At 28.9% G+C, this 16,370-nt stretch overlaps 4 protein-coding genes across 7 annotated transcripts; 2 read left to right on the top strand and 2 right to left on the bottom strand.

Moving 5' to 3' along the window:
* The first annotated feature begins 223 nt into the window (after positions 1 to 223).
* Positions 224 to 7,401, top strand: LOC112602839 (slowpoke-binding protein). Of its 2 annotated transcripts, XM_025351173.1 has the most exons (13): positions 224 to 442; positions 1,172 to 1,332; positions 3,834 to 3,907; positions 5,345 to 5,512; positions 5,602 to 5,872; positions 5,942 to 6,123; positions 6,189 to 6,301; positions 6,361 to 6,452; positions 6,577 to 6,702; positions 6,776 to 6,855; positions 6,926 to 6,994; positions 7,071 to 7,152; positions 7,236 to 7,401. In XM_025351173.1, the coding sequence occupies exons 2-13, from the start codon at positions 1,255 to 1,257 to the stop codon at positions 7,296 to 7,298; spliced, it is 1,398 nt and encodes a 465-aa protein (XP_025206958.1). In that variant the 5' UTR covers positions 224 to 442; positions 1,172 to 1,254; the 3' UTR covers positions 7,299 to 7,401. The 2 variants fall into 2 exon arrangements, with proteins under 2 accessions (XP_025206958.1, XP_025206948.1); XM_025351163.1 differs by lacking the exons at positions 224 to 442; positions 1,172 to 1,332; positions 3,834 to 3,907 and adding an exon at positions 3,917 to 5,218 and having other exon boundaries at positions 7,236 to 7,328.
* LOC112602849 (sodium channel modifier 1-like) lies at positions 6,249 to 9,926 on the bottom strand. Of its 2 annotated transcripts, XM_025351194.1 has the most exons (7): positions 9,839 to 9,926; positions 9,660 to 9,782; positions 9,414 to 9,573; positions 7,854 to 8,000; positions 7,587 to 7,785; positions 7,411 to 7,485; positions 6,249 to 6,337 (listed from the first exon to the last, which is right to left on the bottom strand). In XM_025351194.1, coding segments are annotated over exons 2-7 (639 nt in total). In that variant the 5' UTR covers positions 9,717 to 9,782; positions 9,839 to 9,926; the 3' UTR covers positions 6,249 to 6,336. The 2 variants fall into 2 exon arrangements, with proteins under 2 accessions (XP_025206979.1, XP_025206971.1); XM_025351186.1 differs by lacking the exon at positions 6,249 to 6,337 and having other exon boundaries at positions 7,317 to 7,485.
* Positions 9,927 to 12,524: 2,598 nt separating this feature from the next.
* On the bottom strand, positions 12,525 to 14,602 carry LOC112602901 (LIM and senescent cell antigen-like-containing domain protein 1). Of its 2 annotated transcripts, XM_025351257.1 has the most exons (7): positions 14,323 to 14,602; positions 14,135 to 14,194; positions 13,955 to 14,065; positions 13,564 to 13,869; positions 13,349 to 13,490; positions 13,026 to 13,284; positions 12,525 to 12,963 (listed from the first exon to the last, which is right to left on the bottom strand). In XM_025351257.1, exons 2-7 carry the CDS (start codon positions 14,140 to 14,142, stop codon positions 12,761 to 12,763), a joined length of 1,029 nt encoding a protein of 342 aa, XP_025207042.1. In that variant the 5' UTR covers positions 14,143 to 14,194; positions 14,323 to 14,602; the 3' UTR covers positions 12,525 to 12,760. The 2 variants fall into 2 exon arrangements, with proteins under 2 accessions (XP_025207042.1, XP_025207050.1); XM_025351265.1 differs by lacking the exon at positions 14,323 to 14,602 and having other exon boundaries at positions 14,135 to 14,299.
* A 229-nt stretch (positions 14,603 to 14,831) lies between these two features.
* LOC112602915 (nucleoporin NUP35-like) lies at positions 14,832 to 16,339 on the top strand. Its single transcript, XM_025351278.1, has 5 exons — positions 14,832 to 15,285; positions 15,356 to 15,457; positions 15,556 to 15,847; positions 15,911 to 16,093; positions 16,177 to 16,339. Exons 1-5 carry the CDS (start codon positions 15,074 to 15,076, stop codon positions 16,243 to 16,245), a joined length of 858 nt encoding a protein of 285 aa, XP_025207063.1. The 5' UTR covers positions 14,832 to 15,073; the 3' UTR covers positions 16,246 to 16,339.
* The last annotated feature ends 31 nt before the right edge of the window (positions 16,340 to 16,370 follow it).

Below are 16,370 nucleotides of genomic sequence, written 5' to 3' on the forward strand. Positions count from 1 at the left end.
ATATTTTATCGCTGCGGATCAATTGAATACATTTTTAATAGTCTTCTAAAACGTGTTTTCCCCCAAAACCCTGTAGCCACCAGCTCGTCCGGTGCACTATCACATTAAGTACCTCAGTTTTACCGCGCGGCGGGATTTAGGACATCGCACTGGCGCACTCGCGTCCAAACCAGACTTGCGCCCTTCCCACTCGCTACAGCTTAATCGGAAATAGCAGCGCTCAATATATATAACGTCAGTGCCGTCCGTATTTTCAAACGCTTGTTTTGTTTTCCTTAAGTTCGAAAACGACAATTGATCGACAATATAAAGTTTACGAACGCGACCAAAAATCGAGTTCGTTTTAAATTCATAAATATTGTATATATTGCAAAAGTATAGCGGTATACTGCTATACCTTATCATACAAAAATGCGCATTTCATACATGGAATCAATAAAGGGTGAGTAGCTATGTAGCTATGTATAAAAGTACAGGACCTACATTGAAGGCACTTTGTTTGCGCGGGGCAGGTATAGGCAATAGCCATTTACATATAATAATATGGTCAATAATTACTTACTTCATACCTTTAATATATTAAGTAAATTAAGTAATATTTGAACTTGAATACTTGTTATAATATGTGCATGTATACGTATACATTAATAAATAATAACCTGCATTCTGCAGCATCGACGTATACAAATTTGGTTATTTTTATAAAGTATAAAACATATTGAATAAAAATAACTATGCATGTATGAATCTACTATAATTATAATATTACACATTTATAATTTAGCTGATATTAGGCTGAGGAGATTCCACCCGTGGGGGGATAATTATTGAACAAAAGGATGAAATGTCAAATCTGTGCAAGTAAAAAATGATAAAATATATGAAGTGATGATAATTTTATTTCATTATTATTTATTCCGATGTATCATATCACTATACTGACTCCATCCCATTTGGCCATTCCCCATTGTTTCTTCGACAACTTCGGACTTCCGTAGTATATTTACCTTATAAGAATAACATATTAATAATTGGTACATGACGTATATAGATATTAAATATCTTCGAATCACACTGTACCAAACGCTTGTGAGCCATAACCTGTGTGTACATTAAACTATTAAAGCATAAAATTATAAGACTTTAAACTACATATTATTATATTATACAGGCGATGGTGGACACCGAGAGTAACCGGAAAACGAACATTGGCGCGCTTTGTGAGCGGCAAACTACCACGTATTGTGTATTAGAATGACGGTCCAGGTAGTTCTGCCCGGAAGGAGAATCGACCAGCCAGTGGGAATTGATTTGGTCGTATCGTACTACACGGTAGGAATAAGTATATATTACGAATTACTCATTAATTATAATATTATACCAATATGGCAATATATATATATATACGAAATATAACTAGAACCTGAATTTAAATGCCTTAAAAAAATGTATTATTACCGCAATAATGCTATTAAAAATCTTTTAATTTTTTTTATTTTATTATAAAAAAATCAGAACATTTTCAATGGATGCGTAGACGGTGGTTTTGAGCGTTGACCGGCGAAAGCATTACTTTTGAGGTTAAATTATTCATTCTAAGCATACCAACATTTATAATTTACTTTTTACCTAATGATAAATTTCGAACACTACATTGAACAATATTATAATTACAAATATAACAATTAAAAAATTATAAATGTTTCAACAAAATGTCTTGAATTAAAATTTGAATAAATACTAATTTAATTTTATTAAAAAATTCATAAAATGTATAAATATGCACTAAAAAATAAAAATTAAATAGTCTATAAAGACCATAACTATTATAAATATAAACGTAATTGCAAAATAGAAATATAAGATTTCCATTTTCTAATATATAAAACGGATTTTGTTTTTGAAAGCATTGCCGTAGTTGCATTTGATCAGATACAAATAAAAGTACTTAAAAAGAATACATAATCACATAGAATGAATTTTACCAATTGTTTATGCACCCTAAATAATTAATAAATACCTTATCAGATTTTATTAAAATTATTTAAATGATTAGATAATCAATATTATTTTTCTTCTATTTAACTAGATACCAATTAAATGATTAAATGGTAATGATCTAAATACCTAATCTAACCTATATTAAACTTATTTTCAAGTTTGAACTTTGAGCTGATTTGTTGCTAACTTTGCTCAACTAATAAGTAATGGGACCTCTTTTAAAGCTCATACCACAAATCTACGTAATTCTATTTATTTTTTTAGAGAAATATATATAATATTTTTAATTACTAATTAGATGTCTCCTTCCATAGGTAATTAAATAAATTTAAAAAATGTAAGTAAAATAAATAGGTACTATATATTCTTGTAAACATTAAGATGCAAATATTAAAATAGTGGTATTTAAATTTTATAATTTAATATATTTCTTTGATCTTAAACATTACTAATAAAGTAAATATAAAAAATAAAATAAGGTTAGGCAAAAAAAAAAATTAATTAATTTAAAATTATGGTAATACTTTAATTTATTTGTTAAGACAATAATTTTGCATTCAGTAGAACGTCACAATCAATAGTATGTTGTTGGCTTTAATATTACAGTGAATAATTGACCTACCATCAAATTTAATGTTATGGCTTATAATAAGTTATGATGTTATGAACAATATTTATATTACACTTGTACGAACTTAGATATTTTATTATTTGTTCTGATTTTTAGACAAAATATGAGTACTTATGTAAAATATTAAAATTTAAAAATTCTCATTATATATGACAAAAAAATAAAATTCCCTACCGTAAAAAAACTAACTTACAAACAGACAGTAATAAGCTCTACTATTAAAGCTGACAACACATGACTAGTTTCTTGAACACAAATTACTATAGGCAATTATTATGTTGGTTGTGTATTTATGTATGCATAAAGAAATAATAAGATATAATAAATAGTGCAACGAAATCCTTTTAATTATAGATAGAAGAGTCATATTGTAATGATTTTATTTTTTAACGGACATAGTAAATGTCAAGACTCAAGTCTCAAAGACTATTTGTATAATATGTATTATTCTTAAACATATAAACATAATACAAACTGCAGAAATCATTGTACAATAATTTAGAAATCAGTGTGCATGATACCTACTTGATAATATTATGTAATCTTTCCATTAACTATTATTCATCATTTTTATAATTTCTAGTTGTAACGACTAACAGCTACCAAAAATAATTCTGAAAAAAATTACAGTAATTAATTTATAAATAGATAACTTAACCTAAAAATTGAATTGTAAAATGCATTTTATATAAACATCTAAGGTAGATAGCAAAATCTAAGATTGTAGGCAAGCAGTAAATTTCCTAATTTATCCACTTATGTATTTTATTAATTCTAATTTATGAACAATAATACAAATTGCAAAAATATATTGTTGAATTAAATATATTTTGATTTATATAAATAAAAAATGATTAATTTTTATACAATACAAATAATATGGCCTATAGGTTGGGTTAGTTAACATTTCTACAAATTAACAAATGCAATGAATTGTCAATGAATATTTAATATTGATAAAATATTTCTTAACTGAAACAATTAATGTTATTTTAAGTAGATAAATTCCAATTATTATTTTTTTCTAAATTGTATATCGCAGTGCAAATAACATTTAGCCATGACGTATTAACGTAAGAATAACTAGAGTAAAAGAAATTGTTAAATTATGATTTTAGTAATCCTTAATTGGTAAAAATAACACTATTTTTTTAACTAACTATCCTATAATTATCTTAACATAAATGATCGTTAATTTCAGGTAATGACAGTGGCACTCGTCAGTGGATTTGGCCTTCTGGGTTTTTTAGCTTATTGGATTAGAAAAGCTTGCTCGTAAGTATGGTACAATTTTATAGTCGTATGTAAAAATAGTTACCTAATTTGTATAGGCGTGCATACTGGTAGGGCTGATTGGGCTTTAGCCCCACCTAAGCCTTTTTTTAACAAGTGGGTAAGTACTTGGTACCTAAAAAAGTAATAAGGCGTTATAGCCGTAGAAAATTGATAACAAAATAAATTAAAATCATAGATATTTACAAAATTAAAGATATACTGGTTTAATTTTTTTTTCGTGAGAACATAATGGGTGGAGGGTGGGTGGTCAGATTGAATTTAGCTATACCTGACTCAGAAGTCTGCGCATGCCTATGCAGTATACTACTTACTCATCATACCCAATACCTACTACCATACACGAATTCTCAACCACAATCCACAACTTTATTAATAAACCAAAACTAGGTATTAAACAATAGTAATATACAGTTTTTACGCTATTGTACAAATATTTAATAAGAGCATTGGATTTTAACAATGGCGAATATGTTTATATACATGTAAGTGTATACCTATACATAAATATATTTTTTAAAACTAATATCCTTTAATTATTGCACCAACACAATAATAATAAGTAATATAAATATTAGGTATATCAGGTATAATGTCATGAATATTAAGATATGTGGCCCACCCTACAGTAGTGTAGTGTGTACATATTATACTAAATAAATACATAATAGCCAATGGCGTACTACGCCGTACAGCATGTTCATGTGTGGTCCAAAGTCAATGTTACCATTTGACTTGCATAAAGCTAAAACTCACGCGATATATTTGGGCTATTGTTCGTGTTTACATAGATAATGAGTAATGACCGTGGTTAATTCCCACAGCACCATTTATATTATCCGTCTATATTAAAATACAGAATAAACAGAATAATACAAATTATAATATCATGTCGACGACTATAAAACACGACCAGTTTTAATATTCACAAAAATTAAACAGACAACAGCACTCATTTATAGTACTGCGGTGACAGTGAAACGCTAAGTTACAGATGCCTTGGCCGATCGGTAATCGCAATAACAACAATGCTCGTACGATCATATCCGTGTTGCCACGCTCGCCTCAATCGGAAAATTGCTTCAAAATTATGCCGTCGTCGGGGGACGCGGAATCCGAACGACCCGTTCACAGGGTGAACGGACGCGTAGCATCCCGAAAGCCCGACCGCAGTGTCGTCAGATCGAGGCCCGTGTGTCCGTTTAGGTTTCGACTAGCATGGTGGTCCACACCCGAACCTCCCAAACATTTCAAGGAATTGTGCGACAACTGTAAAGTCGATCGCGGACACAAGTTAGGGAAACTTCATCCTCATTTTGTGTACACCCCCTACCCGACACTAACCCACGACGAAATTTTATTGTCGATGAATAATAACTTAGAATGAAACAATCACTTCACATTTGTTATGCATTATAGAAATGGCAGCCGGTATCAGTACACAGCGTTGGAACCCGATTCCATGGGGCAGGAACGAATGGAACTGGAACGCAAAGCCCGACAACACGCTCAAAATGCATGCAAGCATTACTTAAGGTTTTGTCCACGATATGCTCTTTTACAACACCTCAACGACATTGGGTCAAGGTAAAAATAACTATTTTAATTAAATATAAAGTTTACAAATCGCTGGTTTTGTAGTATTATAAAAAGATTGTTAAAAACTTTGTACTTAGGGTGGATAAACATTGGTTTGTAGTACGCGATGGATCAGTCAAAACAGAACGTCTATTGACACTCGTGCCCAAGAATCCCAAAAGTGTTCTCGAGTGCACATCAGATACCAGACGTACTATACTAGATCTTTTTTTAACATTACAACATCCTTACATATATCCTGTATTGGACGTTGAGTTTGTTGAAGGTGCAACAGACCCAGAAACAACATTTATAACATTAGTATTACCTTTTAACAGTAAGGGAAGTCTTAAAGATCTTATCTATAAGGTATTTTTGTAATGACAATAATAACATCTTGAATATAGAAAATATAATTTATTGATACAAATGATTTAGAGTTGTTGGCATGATGATTGGAGTGATAAGTATGGACAGCGCAGTGAAGGTTTGCCATTGTCACAGATACAAAGACTTGGTCGTCAGATTCTTGAAGCACTTTTATTTCTTAAGGAAAGAAAGTTTCCACATGATTGTAATTTACATTCTGGCAATGTAATTCTTCAGAATGGTGTAGCCAGGTATTTTTTCAAAATATAAAATACAGTAAAATCATAACTAAAAATGTATTAATAATTTTACAAAGGATCACAGGTCTAGAAAATTCTCTACTTGGTTTTACATCGAGAATTCAGCCCATTGTTATGAGTGGTAATTTCATATTGGATGATTTCTCAGCAATTGATGTCATTTGTTTTGGTATAAAATTGTCTTAGATATAATTTGCACAAAAATCTGAAAAATATAAATTTATTTAGGCCATGTTCTATTTGAAATGGCAGCTGGTTATGAATTGCTCACTCCAGAACCCAGTGAAATTAATTTACAAGATATTGCTCACTACCCTCAAGTAAAAAAAAAATAAAATATTTATATTATATTTAAAACATAATGAAAACTTCCATATTTTTATTTTAGCTATGTATTTTAATTGAAACGTAACTTTATAATTTAATACATATATAATTATTTAGGTTGTTGAAATAATGGACTATGTGTTTAAAAATCCTATGGGTCAAGTTCCTACAATTGAACAGTTAGTAATGACTGAATTCTTCAGAAATATTGATCTCAGAGAAATGCGTGCAACATCTTGGCCTGTGAGTATTTATAAATATTAGTTCAGATTTAATAATTGATACATAAATAATGTTCTGTTGCATAAATTTGCAGCTATTACAAGCCAAAATGACAGCTTCTTCATCACAGTTATTGGAAACTGTTAGAAATAGAAACAGTAGCAAGAGTGGCTCGTAAATATTCATATTTAAAAATTCAATAAATATATCAAATTACTAATGATGAATTTATAATATATTGTAGGTCTTCAAATAATCATGATGTAACAGAGCCAAGTACTAAGGAAAATCTACAAATCAGAAAACTGTCAATGTAAATAAATAAATTATCCAAGTTATTTAAATTAAAATGTTAATTCATATTCTTATGTTATATGAATAACTTATAGGAGAAGTAAAAGTTGTGACGATGAGAAATATTCCCATGCAACAGAAAGAAAATCAAATTTTGTCGGCGACAAAGAGTGCTTGGTAATAAGTAAAAATTTACATTATTTTCTCCTATACCTAAATAAATTGATAAAATAAGTGTAAAATTGTAAACAATTTTTTAGGAACATCGTGGCTTATCACTGTATCACCGACAGCAGTCACTAGATTTTCAGTTTTTGGGATAAAAATAGCCCTCTAGTTTGTCTAATAATTTTAGACTGACACTTATTTTCTATTTCAAGCAATATATTTTTAATATTTAAAAATCGTTACTAGGCAATCATATCCAATGCTTACCAGTCATCATCAGAATCAAATTCAGCTTGTGGATCTTTAAACCATGATCCGTCAGAGTTTTTAATCCAACCAATTCTGTGAACATTGTTAGCAATATAAAAGACATGTCAATATTCTATGTTTACTATTTTAAAATGTTTCTTTAGAAATATATTAAACAATTTTTTTGTACTGACTTGATTTCTTTATTACTTGAAGTCTGTATAGATTGAGTGATAGACGGAGCATTCTTGGACACTGAGGTATCAGAATTAGAAACCAATTGCTGATAAGGATGATTTTTTGCACGATTTATAACATCTTGTAAAGATGGTTTTTTTTTCATTGAAGATACATAACGTGAAACAATGGAAGATTCTTTAGTATTATCTGAATCTAAAAAAAAAATTAATGGAATTAAATACCATAAATTTAATAAGTAATAAGTAAATTAATTTTATTACCATTTTCTGGTAATTCCAATTTTGTTTTACGTTCTGTTGAACTAGCATACAGTTTTGATGCGCCAAATGATTGAATGCAGTTTTTTTGTTGTTGTTTTATCTTCATCAACTCTAATTCTTCTTTTCTTTCTAAATATTTACTAAGTTCTAAATAAAGAAAAATGTAATTATTAAATAATAATTATTGGTATAAATTCAAGATAATAATAAATATTTTTTTTTATAGAAAAAACTATAATACTATTTAAAATTTAAAAAAAGTAATTATTAAATTATAAGTAGCAATTGATTATCATAATAAATTTAATATAAAAACAAGTTTAAAAAGTGGCTTAAATAATTGAGTAAACAACCATTAAGAAAAATATGTTGTAACTATAACCCCAAGCAACTAATTACTATGAATTTTACCTAATTTATACTACAATTTAATTACTTTTAATTTTAATTTAAAATTTTTGTTTTTACTAATAAGACTACAGTTCGTATCATCTATAACAACGGTCAAGGGACTGTAAAATATACATTATTATAACCAAATTTGATTTTTTTTAATAATACATACATTATACATCCATATTATACTCGTACAATGAATTTTTAAGCCACACAAGTAAATTATTATAATTTTAATTTTATTTAAATTTAGAATTTAAAATATTGTTTATATAATTTTTTCAAATATAATTAATTTAATTAATAAGAAAATTAAAAATTACACAATTATTTTAAGAAGTCAGTGATTTTTAGCTGTTTTAATTTATCATTTAATAGCATATTTTGTATAATGAGTTTTAATGAATTAAAATTTTGATTCAAGTCAATATTATTTAATAATGAAAAATTAATAATATTTTCTACTGATTTATACGCTTTGTCTATGGTTAAATAATCTTTATCTTCATCAGTTATTTCCTCTTCTTCTTCCTCATTTGGTTTGAATATTGTACTCACTATGTCCTCATCACTTAATATTCCTGTAATTGCTATCTCAGTATCTACAAAATTTTCAAAGTTCGGGTAGTCAAAAATTGTTTTCTTGAACTTTGTACTGTAGTGAAAAATCCCGCATGAGAAAAATAATTTTTTATAGATTCTACTGTTATTTTGCTCCACGATTGAGTTAACAACAAAATGGCATTTAAGACATTTAATTTAGTTTTTTTTTTTGTGTTCAATATTATCAATCATTTTGAGAACTAACAATTTTCTAAATTTTGTTTTGAGACATTTTATGATCCCCTGTTCCAATACTGATGTGCAATTTAGGGGTAAAAAAACCAACTTAATACAATACAAATCACTTAACTTAACATTTGATGGACAGTTATCTATTAATAGTAAAATCTTTTCTCTGTTTCTTTTTAATTCATTGTCTCATTTTTGTAAAAAACTATCTCACAATTCATGCATTAGGAAATTAACGTTGTTATATCTTTTGTCGTCATACATGGTACCGATTGAATACAAGTATTTGCGTCTAATTAAACTTACTAATACCCATATCATGTCAATGAATTATTGAAAATATAATCAAATTAGTTTTCTTTTCAAACATACCATTTAAATGTTTTTTTCCTTGTCTATGAATTGAGAGTACATTAACAGTATCAAAAATTGGTCTCTGAATGCAAATCATACAAGTCAATTTCCCATTAGATAATAATTTAGCTTCACCATCGGGTATTTGAATGCCGAGTAATTCTTTAATTCTTTGTGACTATTAAAAAACATAATCATTATGAAATTGTAATCATACTATGTATTTTAAGAATAATTAATAAGTAATTAAAATTAAAACGGTACCTCAAGACTTTTGAGTAAATCACTGCCTGATCCATCACACACACGTTTAAATGACATTATAACTGTGATAATTTTTAAACTACTTAATAACTAAATTAACTAAGATAAATTATAAAAGATTACCTGAAAAAAAAATTTAATTATCAACAATATATTAATGCAAATAAAAATAAACATACGATGAGAAAAAATTGTGTTTTTGTTTTTTGATACAATGTTTACAACACTCTCAAGCTCTTGAACAGTTTCTCCAAGATTGAATACAGTCTATAAAATTTAAGGAATAAATATTATTTTTATTTAATATTTATTATAAATTTATGAGTAATACTAACCTTATCCGAGCAATCAAACGTTGTTTCGATAGTACTTAATTTACCACGTAAATTTTGTACTTCATCTAAAATATTTTTAACACTCAGGTCGATGTCATTTTCTTTACACGTCAGGTTTATCTAAAAATAAACACGTTTAGAATCTAAATAAATCTTATAATATACATATAAAATAATAATGCAATATATTTTATACATTTTAAGTTAATCAAAAATAAAAAATAGATGCCATGAATATCAGTGATAAAATTCAATAGCATAAATAAGTAACTTATAATAGATTAAAAAATAAGTAACTGTCATCTTCAACAATATCATACTTGATTATTTATTTTTAACTTAGCAGCATTTAAAGTCAGCTGTTTTAGTTTACGAGAAGCATTACAACAATGTCTTAATGATGAGCCCAGTTCCACTTCAAACTTGTTGGTACAAGATAAATCAACTATAAAGAAAACAATTAAAACAATTAATAATTAATTAGATTGAATTAGTTTAATTAAATAACAGTATTAAAAATTTCATAAACTTTATGATCTGTGGCCTTATAAATTCAAAAACAGAAACAAGCCCACACATATCAGGACTATCTAGAATACTTATCAATTTCCTTACACACAAAATAGTACATTAATATAAATAAGTTTAATGCTTTATTCTTTTATTCAATTGGTCCTACTTAGAATAAATTAGACAACCGTCGCCATCACCAACATAACAAATTATATTATTTTGTTCATACTTACAATCATCAGCCATGAGAAAAGTTGTAAAAATTAAACAATATAATGAAATTAAGCGTTAATTACTAGACTTAAGAGTATTTCAATATATACTATTCAACATTCAAAGTTCAAACAAATGTTATCATCGACAAGTAAAAATAGTAAATACTAATACTAAATAAGAACTGTCGTGGTTTCATGAATAACGACTTTTTACTTTTCAATTTTCATATAGTTGTTGTTTAATCTTGAGAAGAATCGAAATTCGAATGATACGAAAGAGGGCCGGACAAAATAATAATATTAACACAATGTCCTTATCATTTTTCGGACAACCGACCAATCACCGCATGATTAGCACACTGGAAATCGTAACTGACGAATAGGTACGGACTACGGACCGCATAATCACGTATAACTGATTTAGGTGATCTGGAAATTCACGTAACCGCTAGAATGCGCTCCAAAAAGTAGTGACTAGTGACGAACTGACGAATGAGCGAACGACTATTTCATAAAATATTAAATAATAAATTCTGAATAGTGAATAGTGATTAGCACGGCTTTAGATCTAAACCCGTGGTGATTAGTGAGTAGAGTACTAGAGTACCTACATAGTACATGGGCAAATTACACTCTGTTGGATGCCTTAGTGCCTTATATCATTGTATTGACATCTATAAACGTTCCAAACATATTTTATTTTTCCTAGAAAATTTGTCACCACTCACTTTAAAAGAAGTTCACACACTGTATTCACGTTGAGCGGAGAAGTGATATTAAGGCACTGGTCAGTCGCGGCATTTGTCATTTAGTTTGTAAGCGCACTAAATAGTGTCGTTTGAATAAACAATGAACAGTGGTGTGAGATGTTATTATTGCGACATTCGTAAATTGTAAATTTAAAATTTTCATCATAATTCTTATATTGTCCGTGGCAGTGAATTTAATTTATAATTAACAGTTAGTGCGAGATAGAAAACTATTGATTATTATAATCCTAATAGTACAACTTTTGAATAATTATTCATTATTTTAAACTTTTTTTAAAACTACATTTTCCTTGATAAAGTAGAAATATTTTCATTAATCATGAGTATGAGACTTAGAATATATTGTTTGTCACTTAGTGTAAATATAATTTTCTATTTTGTAGTTGTTATGGTTATAATTCACTAAAAATAAATTAGGCCTAACTCAACTTTGGGACATGGCAAAACTATAATCCCACTGAACCCAGCTAAATAAGTAATAGTTTATAGTGTAATACAAACATCAGACAAAATTTAAAATAAATATAAATTGCTTGTAGGAAATTTGAGTTTTTATAAAAATAAATTCTATTTATTAGTTACTAAAAGTACTATTATTTCATTTATATTTTATAACACGGCATTGAAATAAACTGTGCAACACCACATTTTAAATCATACATTCTAATTTAAACAAAGTATCTAGATACAATGTATAAAAGAATTATTAATAAATAAGTATTTTGCATACTTAAGATCTATTCAAACAATTTATAATCCCAAGAAAATTCTTTAGACATATGATTATAGAAAACAATTAAATAACTGCAAGTATAAAATTCACATGAAATAAAACACAAATATTAATTAGTCTATAATTAAATTAATTTATATTTTTGTAAAATTATTAAACAAATCAATACATCAAATTAAAATTATGATTATTTAAATTACGATAAAACAAAAAAATGTCTAATATATAAAATATGAATTTATTAATAATCTTTTTAATAAATAAACAAAATATTTAATAAAAATTATGAGTATAAAAATAATTATCTAAATTTATGTTAATGTGTCCTAACAAATTTGCAAATTATTTAGAAAACAACAAGCTTATGCAAATAGCACAATTTAATGCCAAACATGACTAACAATAAATTATTATAAATTTTATAGCAAAATTGCTAATTAGAATTTGTGATTGTCATTGGTTAATATTTTAATTTCTTGATTTATTATGTTACCGATAAAAATACTGTGATAACTTATAAAAGTTATGGAAAATTTCAAGCAGATGTAGATTTTTTTGGTGTATTATCATACGCTTTGCGTAATCTACGCCTAAATTCTGATGGGAATTTTTCATAGCACTTCTTACATGCTGGTTTCAAGTCACATTCATAGAATTTTGTCTTTTGTGTCATTTTTTGATCACAGAATGAACAAGCAAAGTGATGTACACACCAAGCTTTGTTCAAAGCGGTAAACACTGAAAATTAAAATAATTATTAATGACAAATTCAAATTTATCAAATAAATTTTTGTACTTACCATCACCAGCAATTACTTGATTGCAAACAAAGCATAAGTTACCAAACAACTGATGATAATGAGTTTCACAATAAGCTAAGCCTTTTCTTTCGTAATGCCTATGGCCCAAAAACGGTTTTTCACACTTTGCACAAACAAAATGTTCTACATGCCAATGTTTTCCTAGTGCTGTTACTACACGTTCTTCAATGGGTCGTCGACATGCACCACAAATTGGAATACCCATCTTATCATGGCATCGCAAGCAATACAACTCATTCTAAAAATAATATAATCAAATACAATATTTTTATTTTCAATATTAATATAATTTTGATTTATACCATTTCGTTAGCTGTATAACCAGATCTATGTTTCAATTCACGAGCATCTGAATTCAGTTCAATACCACAAGCTGTACAATTAAAATGATAGCCATGATAGACCTCACCTCTGAACCGTAATGGTTTGTCATCAATAACACCACTAAAACCAATAAGATATTAGGAATTTAGAGTACAGTTGAAAACAGTTAATTTTTTTCCATATTTTCACATACTGGCACTTAAAACATATGTGTCTACCCGACAAAACTGCTTTATCTGCAGCATTACATTCATGACACAAAGCTCTATTGCGGTTGCGAACAAATCCGCGGTCAGCTAATTCCTTGTTGCATACTGCGCAGCAGAAGCAGGCTGGATGCCACGAAGCAGACATTGCCTTTATGACACGTCCAATGACAAATTCACCACATTTACCACAGCAGGGTGCAAAAAGTACTTGAAAGTCATGTTCACAGTATTTGCGACCTTCAAATTCATAAAACAGACCATCAGGGAATGGCCGGAAACACTGAGAGCATCTGTGAGCGAAAAATAAGATATCATTAGTAAATTATACCATTGTGTTTACTCCGAAACAATAATTAATCTAGAACCACTACTCACACAAAACATTGTGGATGCCATAACTCTCCCTGTGAGTTGACAATTTTGTCGTGCGGGTCAAAACCATCCCCACAACGGGAGCATGACATGTTACTAAACGACATGGTTACGCTGAAACGGGATATCAGTCAGTTAAGATGGATTGGTTTCGTGACCGTGGTCTGGAGATGTGACACTTACCCAGGCATCGAGATTTAATGTAGTCGTTATTCGTCCGCCGTAGAAAATGGAAATCGTACCCTGTGGAGAGGAAAAAACAACGAAATGTAGATAGGTACTCGAATGAATGAAACTCGAGGACGTGGACTGAGATTATAATAATAATAAATGGGTGTGCGCTCAATCTGATAATTTTCTTTTCTACTCACTTCATATTCAGTAAACTGGAGGCGTTTCAGGCAGGTACTCCTACGCACCGAAATTAGAACGTTCCGGAAACTGACTACCTACAACTATCAGTAGTTAGTACAACAGGAAAGAGAGACGACTCACGGGCGTCGTACTATAGTTATAGTACCACTCCACACTCGTAGTTAGTAGTTACTATATATTCTAGAGTTTGTACACGCACACTAATGCCGTAGAATAACGATTACACGACTGCACATTGCTATTTATGGATAACGTCGTGTCAAGGACTTCAGGGAAGTAAACGGAACGCGTCGATATAATAATAAAAACTAAAAAGGTTTTTGCGTTTTCGGTTTCGTTACTTTTTCATTCATCAAGTTGGCGCTTCTGTCTCATCCCTACCACGGAGGCCTCGCGCTCCTTACGGATTTGACGATTTTTAAATTATATGAATAATTGTAATATATTTTACAACGGGGCACAGTCGCACCGACTATAAAAAAATATAGTGATTACAGCGACTCTAGTAGTAGTTTCCGTTATCCGTTGTAATTTTTTTCTTTATCACTAAACATTCAAATCATAACATTTGAATTTTTTTTTTTTTATTATTGTTCTCGTCAAAACCCTTACGGCGTACTTAGAGTTAATCATTTGCACTAAAAAATATTCTACTCGCGATACCGTATTCAAATCTACTCGTTAGGATATCATTAGAGATCGTTGTGCAAAATATTTTATTCGTTATCCAAGCGACTGAATTACGAAATGGAACCTATGGCTTTGGGATCACCGTCGCACGACAGTCCACAGAAACCTACATATCTTCCAGGTTACTTGATGGGTGAACGTGCACAATCGCCGATCGGTAATGTTTCAATCAGCACCATGTCTCCATTACGTGCTAATCGTAGCCATACCTCAGATGTACACACTACATTTTTAATGCGAAATTTTCATCACGAACTAAGCGATAAGCCGTACGCAGTATAAGACAATGATTGATTTTAAAAGAATACTTTATTACAGTGTTTTGTTTGCTTTTTTCAGATCTTCCACTCCAATTTTAAATAGAGTCAATGATGAACCAACAAAAGCTCCAACAATTGATTTATTTGATATGCTCAATACTTCTGACTATAGAGAAGAACAGTAAATATTATTATACCTATTTTATATTCTTAATTTAACTTAAGTGATCATTTGCTATATTTTTATACAAACTTCTTTTATTTTATTTTTTGATTCAGGTGTAACAATAAAGAAAACAAACAATTTTACTCTGATAAAAACAATCTGTTTGAACAACCTAAAACTACTCCAGGGTGTTGGATTACAGTTTTTGGCTATTCAATTTCAAATAAAGATGAAATATTATCTAAATTTATACACATGGTGTCATGTTGTGATGTGAGAGAAGCTGGGCCAAATTGGGCACACATATGTTTTAGTGATTCTACAGATTATCATCGAGCTCTATTATTTAATGGTCATGTAACCAATAATGGGGCTATGATTGGAGTTATTCCGTGTAATGATAAGGTAAAAGATATTATTTGACAACTATAATATATTTTATATATTACAGAATACATTACTTTTTAGACAATTTTAAATGAAAATATTAGCCCTACTGATTCACATCCAGGACCAAGTACTGAAATTTTATCGAAATCTCTGCGTTCACCAATTTTAGGTCAACAATTTTCAAGTCCAAATGATTCTATTTCTAAGAGAAATAATATTAGACCAATGGCTATAAAACCTATACCTATTCAAGGAAAAAATGTAAGTTTTCTTATTGATTTATCAACAAATCAATTGTACTATCTATATAATTCTTAAAAAATAAATTGTTTTATTTTTAATAGAACTCTCCTTCAGCTACAACTTCAAATGGTATTGTTACAAAAACTTTGGAATATTTGTTTGGTTGGTAGGTAAGAAATTTAAATATGTGTATAACAAAACACTAATAGATTTTCAAACCATTCTTTTATATTTTATTAATTAATGCTTTTTTTTTTTCAATTATATTTTTAATTAATAGTAAATAAAATTATTA

Source organism: Melanaphis sacchari, unplaced genomic scaffold, assembly GCF_002803265.2.
Source record: "Melanaphis sacchari strain LSU unplaced genomic scaffold, SCAv2.0 Contig105_pilon_pilon, whole genome shotgun sequence".
Taxonomy (NCBI): Eukaryota; Metazoa; Arthropoda; class Insecta; order Hemiptera; family Aphididae; genus Melanaphis; species Melanaphis sacchari.